This window comes from Ursus maritimus, unplaced genomic scaffold (assembly GCF_017311325.1).
Source record: "Ursus maritimus isolate PB19 unplaced genomic scaffold, ASM1731132v1 scaffold_1, whole genome shotgun sequence".
Classification (NCBI taxonomy): Eukaryota; Metazoa; Chordata; class Mammalia; order Carnivora; family Ursidae; genus Ursus; species Ursus maritimus.
The window spans coordinates 106,508,096-106,523,240 of NW_024423343.1; the positions used below are offsets into that span (position 1 = coordinate 106,508,096).

The 15,145-nt window shown below is 38.6% G+C and overlaps 1 protein-coding gene across 2 annotated transcripts in view; it reads left to right on the forward strand.

Moving 5' to 3' along the window:
- UGGT1 (UDP-glucose glycoprotein glucosyltransferase 1) overlaps positions 1-15,145 on the forward strand; it is a 131,469-nt gene that overhangs the window by 59,009 nt on the left and 57,315 nt on the right. For both annotated transcript variants that reach the window (XM_040619470.1, XM_040619480.1), the window contains exons 17-18: positions 782-913; positions 14,119-14,283. In XM_040619470.1, the coding sequence (XP_040475404.1) occupies positions 782-913; positions 14,119-14,283 (297 nt within the window). The remainder of the gene's footprint in view (positions 1-781; positions 914-14,118; positions 14,284-15,145) is intronic.

The following is a 15,145-nucleotide window of genomic DNA, read 5'->3' on the forward strand; positions in this document are numbered from 1 at the left end:
AGGGTAAAGACAGTGGCAGGGATAGTGGTTGGTGAGCTGTTGCTGGGATCTCTGTGAGAGATGATGGTGAAGGGTGGTTAGCAATAGGTCCATAGAGGCAGAAATAAGATCAGAAGAAGTTGCTGAGGATGTGTTTTAATGTCTTCTTTTTAAAGTTGTTCCCCCACCCCCACAGCTGTATATATGACGGGTGTATATGTATATGAGTTTTCATTTTTTCAAATTTTTATTTGCAACAGCAAAAACATTGTGTGTTTATTTTAAAAATTTTTAAAAAATAATATTAAAGTGTATCAATTTAAAATTTCTCTGTCTTTCCATTTCCTAATCCTGCTCCTTAGAGGCAACCACTATTAGAAGGTTGTCTTATATCCTTCTAGGTGTTTAACTGTATACAGACACAGTTGTGTTATTTGTTTTATATCTGCTTTTAAAAACAAGGATTTTGCCATACATATTTTATAAGTTTCGCCCCCCTAAGCATCCTGGCCATGAGTTCTTATTTTAAGGATTATGTAAAGATATTCAGATTTTTAAAAAATTAACACATTTTTGCATTTGAGACTTAATGTGAGTTTGAACTGATTGGGTCATTTTAAGAATATGTAGTTTCTAATGTAATAAGGAAGTATATGAAAAATGGAGAATTGCTAACATGTTCCATTTTAGCTTTCAAGAAAAATAGCCATGTTTTCCCTCTACAAAAGAAATCTTTTGTAATAAACATTCTGAAATTTGAATTTAAAAGTGTGTTTGGTTGCCTCATTTTTCTTTTCTTCAGATATATAACAAAGTAAGGACTGGAGAAAAAGTAAAAGTTGAACATGTGGTCAGTGTCCTAGAGAAGAAGTATCCATATGTTGAAGTGAATAGCATTTTGGGGATTGACTCTGCTTATGATCGGAATCGGAAGGTAAGAAATTCTTGGCACTTCTCATTGGACCGCAACAGTATGCTTTCCTTACCTCCCTTTTTTGGGGAGTTGTTATTAATAAAGGTAGTAGTGGTTAAAGTATTTAGGTACTTAGCATTTAACAGTTTAAAAACCAGGTTACTTTTCTGTGTTTGTGAATGCAATTTATATTTCAATTTCAATATATTTCATTCTTATATTTATATTTCAATTTCAGTTATATTTCAGTGCGTTATATTTCAATTTAAATTTCAGCTTATATTTCAGTCATTCATTTTTAGCTGGCATATTAACTATTAAATTGAAAAACAGATTTCTTTTACACAGTGCAGTGGTAGTACTTGTGTGATGTATGTTCCACATAAAAGCTATTAGAAGTGTATGATGTATGCTTGCCAGGATATGACTTATATTGATGTTGTTTCGGCTAAAGATAAAAATATATTAAGACATGTAGTTAACAGAATGGCAAAGTTTGATAATAAGTTTATAGGGAAATATTTAAAATTTTTATTTAAAGATAATACTATTTTTTGTGAGACATTAAATACAGTAAAAGGACCTTTATCTGTTACAGGCAGGAACAAGCTAGTCAGTTTATTGAAAATAAATGTTTAAGCAAGGAATCTAAAAACATTTCTGAGATATTTTAATTTAAAACAATAAAAATGTATTTACAAACTTTTTTTACTTTTAAGTGAAGGACATGTTTCTTCATGGTTCAGTCTTGGTAGGTTGTATGCTTCTAGAAGTGTATCCATTTCTTCTCTCCATAAATTGTTCATAGAAGTCTCATGATCCTTTGTACCACAGAAATGTGGTGTCAGTTCTGATTTTATCTAATTTTTTTTCTCTTTATTTGTCTAGCAAAAGGCTTTTTGCCGATTTTATCTTTTGAAAAAACAGCTTAGTTTCATTGAACTTTTCTATTTGTTTTTCTGATCTCTGATCTTTGTTTTTTTCCTTCAGCTAAATTTGGGTTTAGTTCTTTTTTTACCTGGTGCCTGGTGGTGTAAAGTTAGGCTTCTTATTCGAGATCTTTCTTTTTTCTTAATGTCGGTATTTATCACTATAAAATTCCTTATCAGAACTATTTTTGCTGCATCCTGTAAGTTTTGGTGCAGTATGTTTCCATTTTTGTTTTTCAAGATGTTTCTTTATTTCACTTTTGATTTATTCTTTGACTCACTGATTAAGGAGTTTGTTGTTTAATTTCTACATATTTGCAAATTTTCCAGCTTTCCTCATGTTACTGATTTCTAGAATATTTCGTATGTGCTTAAGAAGCCGTGTATTCTGCTGCCGTTGGATGGAATATTCTATATATGTCTTTTAGATCCATTTGGTTTAAAGTATAATTAAATTCCAGTGTTTCCTTACTAATTTCTGTTTGGATTATCCGTTGTTGATAGTGAGGTTTTGAATTCCTCTACTCATATTGTGGTGTTGTCTGTTTCTCCCTTGAGAGTTATTACAAGCGTGTTTTCTGTTGCCACTTTTAAGACTTTGTCTTTTATTTTTGACAGTTTTATTATAATGTGTCTTGCAGAGGATCTCTTTAAGTTGATTTTGTTTGGTAACCTGTAAGCTTCATGAACTTCAGTATCAAATCTCTCCCCAGATTTGGGGACTTCTCAGCCATTATTTCTTTAAATAAGTTTTTGATCCTTTCTCTATCCTCTTGTCTCCTTCTGGAGCTCTAGTAATTTGTAAATCATCTAGATAATATTTCTTTAATTCTTTTTGTTCTTGTTCTCCTCTGGATAATTTCAAAGTTCCTGTCTTCTGACTCACAGATTCTTTTTTCTGCTTGATCCATTCTGATATTAATGCTATTTCATTTTTCTTTTCATTTATTGTATTCTTTGGCTTCAGAATATCTGTTTGGTTCTTTTTTATGATTTCTGTCTCTCATTAAAAGTGAAATTTCATTTGTGGGGTTTTTTTTTTGAATTTTGTTCAATTATTTTTCTATGTTTTCTTGTAATTGAGTTTCCCTTTAAACAACTTTTGAATTCATCTTTGGGTAATTCACAGATATCCATTTCTTTGGAATTGGTTACTGAAAGATTATTGTGATCCTTTGGTGCTATCATGCTTTCTTGATGTTCCTTGCATTTTTGTGTTGCTTTTTTGCATTTGAGGTAGCAGTCACCTCCCACAGTCTCTACTAACTGCCTTTAGGAGAGAAGTACCTTTTCTCACACCTGCTAGGAATTCTGAGGCTTTCTCAGGCCATCTGTGGATACATACGCTCCATACTTGTGTACAGAATTCTTAAGCATGCCTAACTTTTCGATTCTACAGTGCCCAAGGCTGGGTGCTGGCTGCCCTTCTTTTTGTTTTCCCTAAGGTGGACTTAATGCTCCAGTATTTTGTCTCTCTGACCCACATGTTTGGGCTGGCTTTCTGTGCTAGTTCACAAGCCATCTGGTAAAGCTCACTCTTGCCACCACTGTCAGGAGCATACACAGGGAGCTGGCCACAGGGTGAGGGTGAGTGTAGGTGGGTGTGTCCATGAGCCATAAATGGGATCTGTGGATGAAGTGTCCCCCGTAGCTAATGGGTAGGCTTCTTGATGGAGTCCATGATGCAATAAGTAGGATCTATCCCCTTTAAGTGCTTTCTGAGTACCATCTGCTGCCCTCTTTAGCCTTTTTCTACCTCCAGTCACACAGTTCACAATTCGGTACTCTAGATGGGATAAGAGAGAAATGAGCCTCTTTGGCAGTATTCCTTATAGTGGGGGAAGTTGAATGCTTGCTCACCGGCTCACTTGCTGTCAGGTCTCCCCTGCAGGAGAAATCATGGGCCCAGATCTCTTGGTCCTAAGCTGTGCTGCTTTGGGGGAGGGCTGATGGAAGTGAAGTCAGACTGTTCTTCTTATCTTCTCCAATGCATCCAGTCTCATATTTTTTTGCTCCATTGGTATATTACAACTTCTCTGCTGGAAACCTGGACTTACACAAAGGCTCTCTCGTCTAAAGGTGATTGCTTAAGACAGCTTTTCCCAAGGGTTCTCAGGCTGTAGAGCCAGTTGATGAGCCAATGCAGGGTCCACAGACAGGGTTGAAGTCTGTATGCCTTTTACGTGATGCATGGGTAGGTGAACCTTCTTCTGGGTTCCTTGGCATATGGTGCTGGATCCCAAACCTTCCACAAAGGCAGTTTTGTCTATGGATAGATGCCAAATTATTGTTCAGGATTGGGAAGGACCAATGACGTATGTTCTCTTCAGCCACAATACTGATGTCACTCCTGCTTTAGTGTTAAGTCCCTTAGTTTTAAAGTGTTAAGTCAGGGATTAAGAAGTTGTGGTCCATATATACAATGGAATATTACTCAGCTATCAGAAAGAACGAGTTCTCAACATTTGCTACAACATGGACGGCACTGGAGGAGATAATGCTAAGTGAAATAAGTCAAGCAGAGAAAGACAACTATAATATGATTTCTCTCATCTATGGAACATAAGAACTAGAATGATCAGTAGGTGAAGAAAGGGATAAAGAAAGGGGGGAGGTAATCAGAAGGGGGAATGAAACATGAGAGACTATGGACTATGAGAAACAAACTGAGGACTACAGAGGGGAGGGGGGTGGGGGAATGGGATAGGCCGGTGATGGGTAGTAAGGAGGGCACATATTGCATGGTGCACTGGGTGTTATACACAACTAATGAATCATCGAGCCTTGCATCGAAAACCGGGGATGTACTGTATGGTGACTAACATAATATAATAAAAAATCATTATAAAAAAAAATAAAGTGTTAAGTCAGGTTTAGTGTTACAGCTGGTCATGAGGTCTATTTAGGGTAAGCTGAACATAGTTCCATTGTTCTGTTGTATCCTTCTGTTCACTCACTTGCCTTATGTGTTTTTTCTTTTTTTTAAAGATTTTATTTATTTATTCGACAGAGATAGAGACAGCCAGCGAGAGAGGGAACACAAGCAGGGGGAGTGGGAGAGGAAGAAGCAGGCTCATAGTGGAGGAGCCTGATGTGGGGCTCGATCCCAGAATGCCGGGATCATGCCCTGAGCCAAAGGCAGACGCTTAACCGCTGTGCCACCCAGGTGCCCCGCCTTATGTGTTTTTTAAAATAAAACTGATATGGTGTCCAGCGATTTTCTAGATAAACACAAACAACAAGAGTAATAACTCTGTAGAAAAAGAATAGGTGAAATAAAAGGAAAGAAGGGCCACTTTGGGAATACCAAAGAATTGAGGGAATTCATGAGGTTTTCTCAAGCCTTACATTTGGAAAATGTTTAACTTTATTTTTTAATTTTTAATTTTATTTTTTTTCCCTTGGAAGGGAGAAGTGCCTGATTTTCCCCCAGTGTGCTGGCTTGCTTGCTCTTTACCATTTTAACATTAGATCTTATGTTGTTTAAAAATTTTCAAGTGTAGTTAACATGCAGTAGATATTAGTTTCAGATGTATAATATAAAGATCCACCAATTCTATACACTACTCAGTGCTTGTCATGATAAGTGTACTCTTGATCCCCTTTATCTCTTTCACTCATCTCCTCACCTGGAAAACGTTTCACTTTAATTTTCTCTCATTCTACTGAAGAAAGAGTACATATTGCCTTTTCATTGTGGATGATTGCTATAGCAAAGATATTTTCTTGAGAAATACTGGACACATTGAGAAAAAGGATATTTTTACATGTGTTGAAATCTTGATTTTACTGATGAATCAAATAAATGTGTCAGAGACCTAGCTCCTCAGTAGTTTCCCAGTCTTGGCTCTTTTCTTCATCTGTACTGATTAGAGGCCCTTCCTATGTAAGCAAATCATCTTATGCCATTTAATTTCCTAGCCATTTGAGTAAACATACTTTCATGACAAGGATGTTGTGAGATTCCCAGAAGTACTGAGAATCTAATGATTCTTATTAGATTTTCAAAACTGTAGCAGCTGTGCTTCCACATGAAAAAGCCCAAGAAAACAGATTCTTTTGAAAAATTTTTGAGGAGGAATGAATTCCTTTAGCAATTGTTATTACACTTACAAATACTTGTACTGGGGTGCCTGGGTGGCTCAGTTGTTTAAGCAGCCTACTTGATTTCGGCTCAGGTCATGATCTCAGGGTCCTGGAATCAAACCCTACACTGGGCTCTGTTCTGGGCTGGGAGTCTGCTTTAGGATTTTTTCTCCCCCGCCCCTCCCCGCTTGCACATACGCGCTCTCTCTCAAATAAGTAAATAAAAATCTTAAAATAAATAAATAACTGTACCTTTTATTATAAATCTGAAGCTATGGTATCCTCTGTGTATGATATTAGAAAGTTGTAATTATTTGTACTAGGCAGTACAATTCAAGTAGAATTTTTTTTTTTGATTTTTTATTATATTAAGTTAGTCACCATACAGTACATCCCCGGTTTCCGATGTAAGGCTCAATGATTCATTAGTTGTGTATAACACCCAGTGCACCATGCAATATGTGCCCTCCTTACTACCCATCACCAGCCTATCCCATTCCCCCACCCCCCTCCCCTCTGAGGCCCTCAGTTTGTTTCTCATAGTCCATAGTCTCTCATGCTTCATTCCCCCTTCTGATTACCCCCCTTTCTTTATCCCTTTCTCCCCCTACCGATCATCCTAGTTCTTATGTTCCATAGATGAGAGAAATCATATGATAGTTGTCTTTCTCTGCTTGACTTATTTCACTTAGCATTATCTCCTCCAGTGCCGTCCATGTTGTAGCAAATGTTGAGAACTCATTCTTTCTGATAGCTGAGTAATATTCCATTGTATATATGGACCACAACTTCTTAATCCAGTCATCTGTTGAAGGGCATCTCGGCTCCTTCCACGATTTAGCTATTGTGGACATTGCTGCTATGAACATTGGGGTGCATATGGCCCTCGCCACTACATCTGTATCTTTGGGGTAAACACCCAGTAGTGCAATGGCTGGATCATAGGGTAGCTCAATTTTTAACTTTTTAAGGGACCTCCACACTGTTTTCCAGAGTGGCTGTACCAACTTAGATCCCACCAACAATGTAGGAGGGATCCCCTTTCTCCACATCCTCTCCAACAATTGTTGTCTCTTGCCTTGTCTATTTTTGCCGTTCTAACTGGCATAAGGTGGTATCTCAGTGTGGTTTTGATTTGAATTTCCTTGATGGCTAATGATTTTGAACATTTTTTCATGTGTCTGTTAGCCATTTGTATGTCTTCATTGGAAAAGTGTCTGTTCATATCTTCTGCCCATTTTTTGATTTGTTTATTTGTTTCTCGTGTATTGAGTTTGAGAAGTTCTTTGTAGATCTTGGATAACAGTCCTTTATCTGTAGTGTCATTTGCAAATATCTTCTCCCATTCGCGGCTGCCTCTTAGTTTTTCTGACTGTTTCCTTGGCTGTGCAGAAACTTTTAATCTTGATGAAGTCCCTTAAATTCATTTTATCTTTTGTTTCTCTTGCCTTTGGGGATGTGTCATGAAAAAGGTTGCTTTGGCCGATGTCGTAGAGGTTGTTGCCTATGTTCTCCTCTAGGATTTTGATGGATTCCTGTCTCACATCGAGGTCTTTCATCCATTTGGAGTTTATTTTTGTGTATGGTGTGAGATAGTGGTCAAGTTTCATTCTTTTGCATGTAGCTGTCCAATTTTCCCAGCACCATTTAGTGAAGAGACTGTCTTTTTCCCACCGGATGTTTTTTCCTGCTTTATCAAATATTAGTTGCCCAAAGAGCCGAGAGTCCATTTCTGGGCTCTCTATTCTGTTCCATTGGTCTATGTGTCTGTTTTTGTGCCAGTACCACATTGTCTTTGTGATCACAGCTTTGTAGTATAGCTCGAAATCCGGCATTGTGATGCTCCCAGCTTTGTTTTTCCTTTTCAACAGTTCCTTGGAGATTCGGGGCCTATTCTGTTTCCATACAAATTTAAGGACTATTTGTTCCAGTTCTTTAAAAAATGTCCTCGGTATTTTGATCGGGATAGCATTGAAAGTGTAGATTGCTCTGGGTAGCATGGACATTTTAACTATGTTAATTCTTCCGATCCATGAGCATGGAATATCTTTCCATCTTTTTATATCTTCCTCAATGTCTTTCAAGAGTGATTTATAGTTTCTAGAATATAGGTCCTTTACGTCTCTGGTTAAGTTAATTCCAAGGTAACGTATGGTTTTTGGTGCTATTGTAAGTGGGATGGATTCCCTAATTTCTCTTTCTTTGGTCTCGTTATTCGTGTATAGAAATGCAACTGATTTCTGAGCATTGATTTTGTATCCCGCCACGTTACTGAATTGCACTATAACTTCTAATAGTTTGGGAGTGGCTTCTTTTGGGTTTTCCATATGGAGTATCATGTCATCTGCGAAGAGAGACATTTTGACTTCTTCTTTGCCGATTCGAATACCTTTGATCCCTTTTTGTCGTCTGATTGCTGTTGCAAGGACTTCTAGTACTATGTTGAATAATAGTGGCGAGAGTGGGCATCCTTGTGGTGTTCCTGATCTTAAGGGAAAGGCTTCCAGCTTTTCCCCATTGAGAATAATATTTGCAGTAGGCTTTTCATAGATGGCTTTTATGAGATTGAGAAATGTACCTTCTATTCCTACACTCTGAAGGGTTTTAATCAGGAAAGGATGCTGTATTTTGTCAAATGCTTTTTCGGCATCGATTGAGAGGATCATATGGTTCCTGAGTCTTTTCTTGTTGATATGATGTATCACGCTGATTGATTTGCGACTATTGAACCACGCTTGCATCCCAGGTATGAATCCCACTTGATCGTGATGGATAATCCTTTTAATGAACTGTTGGATTCTATTAGCAAGTATCTTGTTGAGGATTTTGGCGTCCATATTCATTAGGGAAATCGGTCTGTAATTCTTCTTTTTGAGGGGGTCTTTGCCTGGTTTGGGGATCAAGGTAATATTGGCCTCATAGAATGAGTTTGGTAGCTTTCCTTCTGTGTCTATTTTTTGAAATAGCTTTAGGAGAATAGGTATTATTTCTTCTTTGAATGCTTGGTAGAATTCCCCAGTAAAACCATCCGGGCCTGGAGTTTTGTTGTTTGGAAGGTTGTTTATCACTGACTCAATTTCTTCATAATTAATTGGCCTGTTTAAGGAATCAATTTCTTCCTGTTTCAATCTTGGTAGTTTATAGGTTTCCAGGAAGGATTCCATCTCTTCCAGATTGCTTATTTTATTGGCATGTAGCTGTTGATAAAAATTTCTAATAATCCTTCCATTTTCAATGGTGTTCGTTGTGACCTCTCCCTTTTCATTCATAATTTTAATAATCTGGGTCCTTTCTCTTTTCTTTTGGATAAGTCTTGCCAGTGGTGTGTCAATTTTATTGATTCTCTCCAAGAACCAGCTTCTAGTCCTGTTGATCTGTTCTACTGTACTTCTGGTTTCTGCTTGATTGATTTTAGCTCTAATTTTGGTCAACTGCTTCCTCGTGCGTGGATTAGGCCTGTCCCTCTGTTGCTGTTCCAGCTTCTTGAGGTGAGAATATAAAAACTGCATTTTAGATTTTTCTATTCTTTTGAGTGAGGCTTGGATGGCTATGTATTTTCCCTTTAGGACTGCCTTTGCAGTATCCCATAGGTTTTGGACTGTTGTATTTTCATTCTCATTGGTCTCCATAAATTGTTTAATTTGATTTTTGATTTCCTGGTTTATTGAGTCATTCCTGAGCAGGATGGTTCTTAGTCTCCAAGTGTTTGAATTTCTTCCAAATTTTTCCTTGTGGTTGAGTTCCAATTTCAGAGCATTGTGGTCTGAGAATATGCAGGGGATAATTTCAATCTTTTGGTATCGGTTGAGACCTGTTTTGTGTCCCAGAACATGGTCTATTCTTGAGAATGTTCCATGGGCATTACAATAGAATGAGTATTCTTTGGTTCTGGGGTGTAGTGTTCTGTATATATCTATGAGGTCCAACTCGTCGAGTATGGCATTCAAAGCCTTTGATTCTTTGCTTAGTTTTTGCCAGGGTGTTCTGTCTATTTCTGATAGTGGAGTGTTGAGGTCCCCTACTATTAATGTATTTTTATTTATATGTCTCTTTATTCTGGTTAAGAGTTGGCTCGTGTATCTTGCTGCTCCCCTGTTGGGGGCATATATATTTATAATTGTCATATCCACTTGTTGAATACTTCCTTTAAGAATAATATAGTGCCCTTCTGCGTCTCTAACTAGTCTGTAGTTTAAAATCCAATTTATCTGATATGAGTATTGCTACCCCAGCTTTCTTTTGAGGTCCATTTGCGTGAAAGATGGTACTCCATCCCCTTACTCTCAGTCTGAATGCATCTTTGGGTTCGAAATGAGTCTCTTGTAGACAGCAAATGGATGGGTCATTTCTTTTTATCCAATCTGCAACCCTGTGGCGTTTTATGGGATGGTTCAAACCATTTACATTAAGACTGAGTACTGAGAGATATGATTTTAATGATGCCATGTTGCCTGTAAAGTCTTTGTTTGTATTGGCTGTGACTTTCTGTTCTGTATCACTCTTGGGGCCTTTTTACTTTTATAGAACCCCCCGTAATATCTCCTGTAGGGCTGGTTTCGTGGTTAAGAAATTGGTTCGTGACTGGCGATTTTGAAATGTCTTTATTTCCCCATCAATTCTGAATGACAGCCTTGCTGGATAAAGGATCCTTGGCTGCATGTTTTTCTCTGAAAGAGCTTTAAATATGCTCCCCCAACCCTTTCTCTCATTCCAGGTCTGTGTAGACAGGTCTGACGTAATTCTGATGGCTTTGCCTTGGTACGTGAGAAATTTCTTTGCCCTGGCCGCTTTCAATACTGTATCCTTGGATCTAATATTTGCTAAATGCACTATGAAGTGACGTGGCGTAGGTTTGTCGTGGTTGAGCTTGGGAGGGGTCCTCTCTGCCTCTTGGACACGAATGTTTGTTTCCCTCGCTAGATTAGGGAAGTTTTCAGCTACAATTTGTTCAAATATCTCTTCTAGACCTCTGTTTTTCTCCACCCCCTCGGGGATGCCGATGATTCTAACATTGGATCGTTTCATTGAGTCAGTAATCTCCCGTAACCTACATTCGTGGGCGTGGATTTTTTAAAGACCATCGTCTGTTTTCATTTTTTCCTCTATTAACCCATCCTCCAATTCACTAACCCGTTCCTCTGCTTCTGTGACCCTGGCCGTCAGAGCCTCTAGTTTTGCCCGCATTTGTCTCATAGAATTTTTAATTTCTGTCAGATTCGCTCTCATTTCTGTCCTTAGGGATTCTATATTCTCAGTAACCTTTTCGTTTAATAGTTTTTTCAATTCTACTCATCATTTTGACCATCATTACTCTGAATTCCATTTCTGTTACTTTGTTTACATCCATATCCATTATTTCTGTGGCAGAGGCCACAGACTCACTGTCTTTTCTTTGCTGGGGGGGCTTCTCCTTCTTGTCATTCTGATGCGGAGAGGCTGCGGGGTTGTCCAGAGCCCAAATTATTGACTGGGTCCCAGGCCATGCCCCTTGTTTTATAGGGATCTTAGGGATGTGGGCTTCTTCTTCAAAGATTTTATTTATTCATTTATTTATGTGGCAGCCAACCAGCAAGAGAGGGAACAGAAGCAGGGGAGTGGGAGAGGAAGAAGCAGGCCCAGCGGAGGAGCCCGATGTGACCTCTCTCCGGAATGCTGGGATCACGCCCTGCCGAAGACAGGCGCCATGACTGCCGCCACCCAGGCGCCCGGGTTGTGGGCTTCTTGATTTTTCAGCCTGCCTTCTGGGAGGGGCCCGCCGCCGACACTCAGGCAACCCTGTTTGGGTAGAGTCTCTTGTGTCCCCTGCAGGGGGATGGGGATGGACTCTCTGAGCCGTTTTCCCGGCTTTTTTCTCTGGCGGCGTTTTCCTGGCGGTTTGCTGTGCCTCTTCTGAGAGTGAGAGGAGAGAGGCCGACTTCAGCCTCTGTCACAGAACAGAGGGATTATGGATCCGTTCTCTACTAATGTTCTGGCCACTTTAACTCTGTTACTGTTGGTGCTGCTCAACCCTGCAGCTGCCTGGGGATGTGCGCCCACACCCGGTGTCCCAGCCCTCACTTCCAGGGCCGGCGTGTTTCTGTCCTTTGTGTTTCTAACGCCGCCAGCCGCCAGCCGCCTCACAGACGCTCCGAAGCTCCCGGTCTCAGTCTGATCCAGTGAGCGCACCAGGATTCCGGTGTTCCGTGAGATGCCTGGTGGCGTGCGCACTGCTCTCACGGTCTCAGTCTGCTGTTTTGCGGGTGCCGTCCGCGAGCCCCGCCCGCTCCGCAGTGGCTACCGCTCTCGGCGCCCCAATCGCTGGCTCCCTCCCCCTTCCGTTTATCTTCCGATATCTGTGCACGGTTTCATGGTTCCCCGTTTCGTACCTCAATACTCAGCGCTGGAGATGTTCATTTGTAGAGATCCAGATGCATCTTCCTGCGTCTCATTGTTTAGGCTTGTCTGGTACCTATCCAGCTCGACTTGGGGGACCGGCTGAAAAAGGTGTCTCCTACTCCTCCGCCATCTTAACCGGAAGTCTCAAGTAGAATTTTTAAACTGAAGATAATGTAGTCTAATAGATGTATATTTATATCTTTCAAGCTAATAAGATAATAATATTTAAGAAAAGTCCTAACTTACACATGTAGACATTTTGTGTTTGGCATGTTAACTCTGAGTCCTTATTACTTTGAGTTATCATTTGTGAGTAGCTCATTCATAAGATCTTGCTTGTAATTATGAAGGTTTTAAAATTATTTATAGGTAACATTTTTAGTTATCATTGATAGAAATTCTCATGTAATTTTTAAGTTTGGCTTTTTGGTAATTAGGCTGCATTCTGTTACTTGGTCTGGTAAGTTATTTACAGTTTGTAAGAAAGGAAGATATATACAGTCAAAACATCTCCCTCCCACTCGTGATTTTCACTCAGTTGCCATTTCCAGAGAAAACCAGTGTTATTTCTTATGGTCACCTTAAGAGTTATAATGTGGGTTTGGTTTTGTTTTGTAGGGGGGATAATTTTCAAAACTCAAAATATGTTAAAGTTGAGTTTTTAATGAATGTCTTTGAAATGGTTGAGACATCAAAGAACAGAATTAACATGGGAAGAATTTTAGAAGTGTAAATTTTAAAAGTATAAACTATGATATGTAGAAATGGCAGAAATCAAGGTAGAAGGCCTTTCTGCCTGTGCCATATTATCGTCCACCTGGTAAGTCTGTACCATTAGTTACTGTTGTGGCTAGATCTGATTAGAACCTAATTAGTCTGTTGTTGACGATTGTTAGTTATACAATTGAAGTACTTTTCTATTTATATATAAATATATATAATTCTGCTATTTTCAGAAAGTATTAGTTCAAAGATATCTTACAAGAATGTTTTAAGGAATCCTTTTTACATCTTGGGTAGTGATGTAGATTTTACTTTGACAAGTTAGTCGGGTTTGTGGTTGATATCTAGGGGGAAGTACCCCTATACTGACTACCACAGAAGAATGTTCATCTTAGATATATTTACCTTTTTGTTGGCCTGGTATTTCCCTGCTAAGGAACCTCTGTTGTCTTGGAGAAGGAAAACGATTGGGCTTAGTATATTATGGAGCAATTTTCAAGCACTGTTTACCACCAGCCTTGTTTTGTTTTCTAGAAGTGTAATTTCTATGTTAGTGATAGGGATCCTTTTAAATTTAGATTGGGGTATAAATATTTCATCTCAGGCTATCTGCCCAGGAGCACTCATAATTTATGGCAGTCTGTCATTGTGCTTTCCATAATGATAGCCTCTAGCCACATGTGGATTTTAAAATGAAAATTAATTAATTTCAGGTGTTCAGTAGTTACATGTGGTTAGTGGCTACTGCATTGGACAGCAAAGATAGGATAGCTCCATCATTGTTGATAGGTCTGTTATACGTCTTGGCTATGGTATATGTAATTAAAGTTTGGTAGCCTGGGTAGCTTAAAATTACCCTCATCCCCAAATCACTTCCTAATTTGCAAGGTTTTGTGGTTTTACAAAAACTCAGTAATCAGTTTCATATTACCCAGTAGGATATTAAGTGTGTCTCTTCTGATATTTCTTTAAAGGCATTTCTTTAGTTATTTCTTGGTGACCATATTTCTGTTGATTTTACTTTTCTCGTTAGCACATGTATGTATGAAAAATATGCTTTGTTCCATTTGTTTCATGAAGGACAAAAGATGTTTGTGGTCCCTTGTGTTTCAGGAAGCGAGAGGCTACTATGAGCAGACTGGGGTTGGTCCACTGCCTGTTGTTCTGTTTAACGGAATGCCCCTTGAAAAGGAACAGTTAGATCCTGATGAGTTGGAAACCATCACAATGCATAAAATCCTGGAGACCACAACCTTCTTCCAAAGAGCAGTGTACTTGGTGAGTGGTATTTCAAGGGTGATTTTGAAAGAGAATGGTTTGCTTACGTTTTTATAGACTCTGTAGTAAGCAATAATATTCTTTAAGTATTACTGTTTTTTATACACCACTTGTTATTGGTTTGTAGATTCCCAGCAAGTTGTGCTATAATGAAAATATTCACAAGACTTTCTGTACATTGTATTCGAAATAGCTAAATTTATTGTTGTCAAGATTAAATGTTTAAATGTTTATTTAAAAAATTCTAAAGAACTGGGGCACCTGGGTGGTGCAGTCGTTAAGCGTCTGCCTTCGGCTCAGGGCGTGATCCCGGCATTCTGGGATCGAGTCCCACATCAGGCTCCTCTGCCAGGAGCCTGCTTCTTCCTCTACCTGCCCCCCTGTTTGTGTTTCCTCTCTTGCTGGCTGTCTCTGTCAAACAAATAAAATCTTAAAAAAAAAAAAAATTCTAAAGAACTTAACATTTGTAAGAGACATTTGTTCTACTTGTAAGGAATTTTGACTTAGGAAAGACTCAAATATTATATATTTATATTTTATATTTATATAATTTATATATATAGTTATTGTCAAGACATAATTCACATGCCTAAAACTCAGTATTTTAAAGTGGACAATTCAGTGTATTTAGTGTATACACAGATTTATGCAAGTTTAACCTCTGTGTAATGTTAGAACATTATCGTTACCCCTAAAATCCAGTGCCCTGTAGCATTCACTCTGCATTTGCTTCTATCCTAGACCCTGGCAACTATAAATCTATTTTCTTTCTCTATGGATTTGCCTATTTTGGACATTTAATATTGTATGATTTGGGACATAAATATTGGTCTTTTTAAAAAAAATTTTTTATTTTATTATG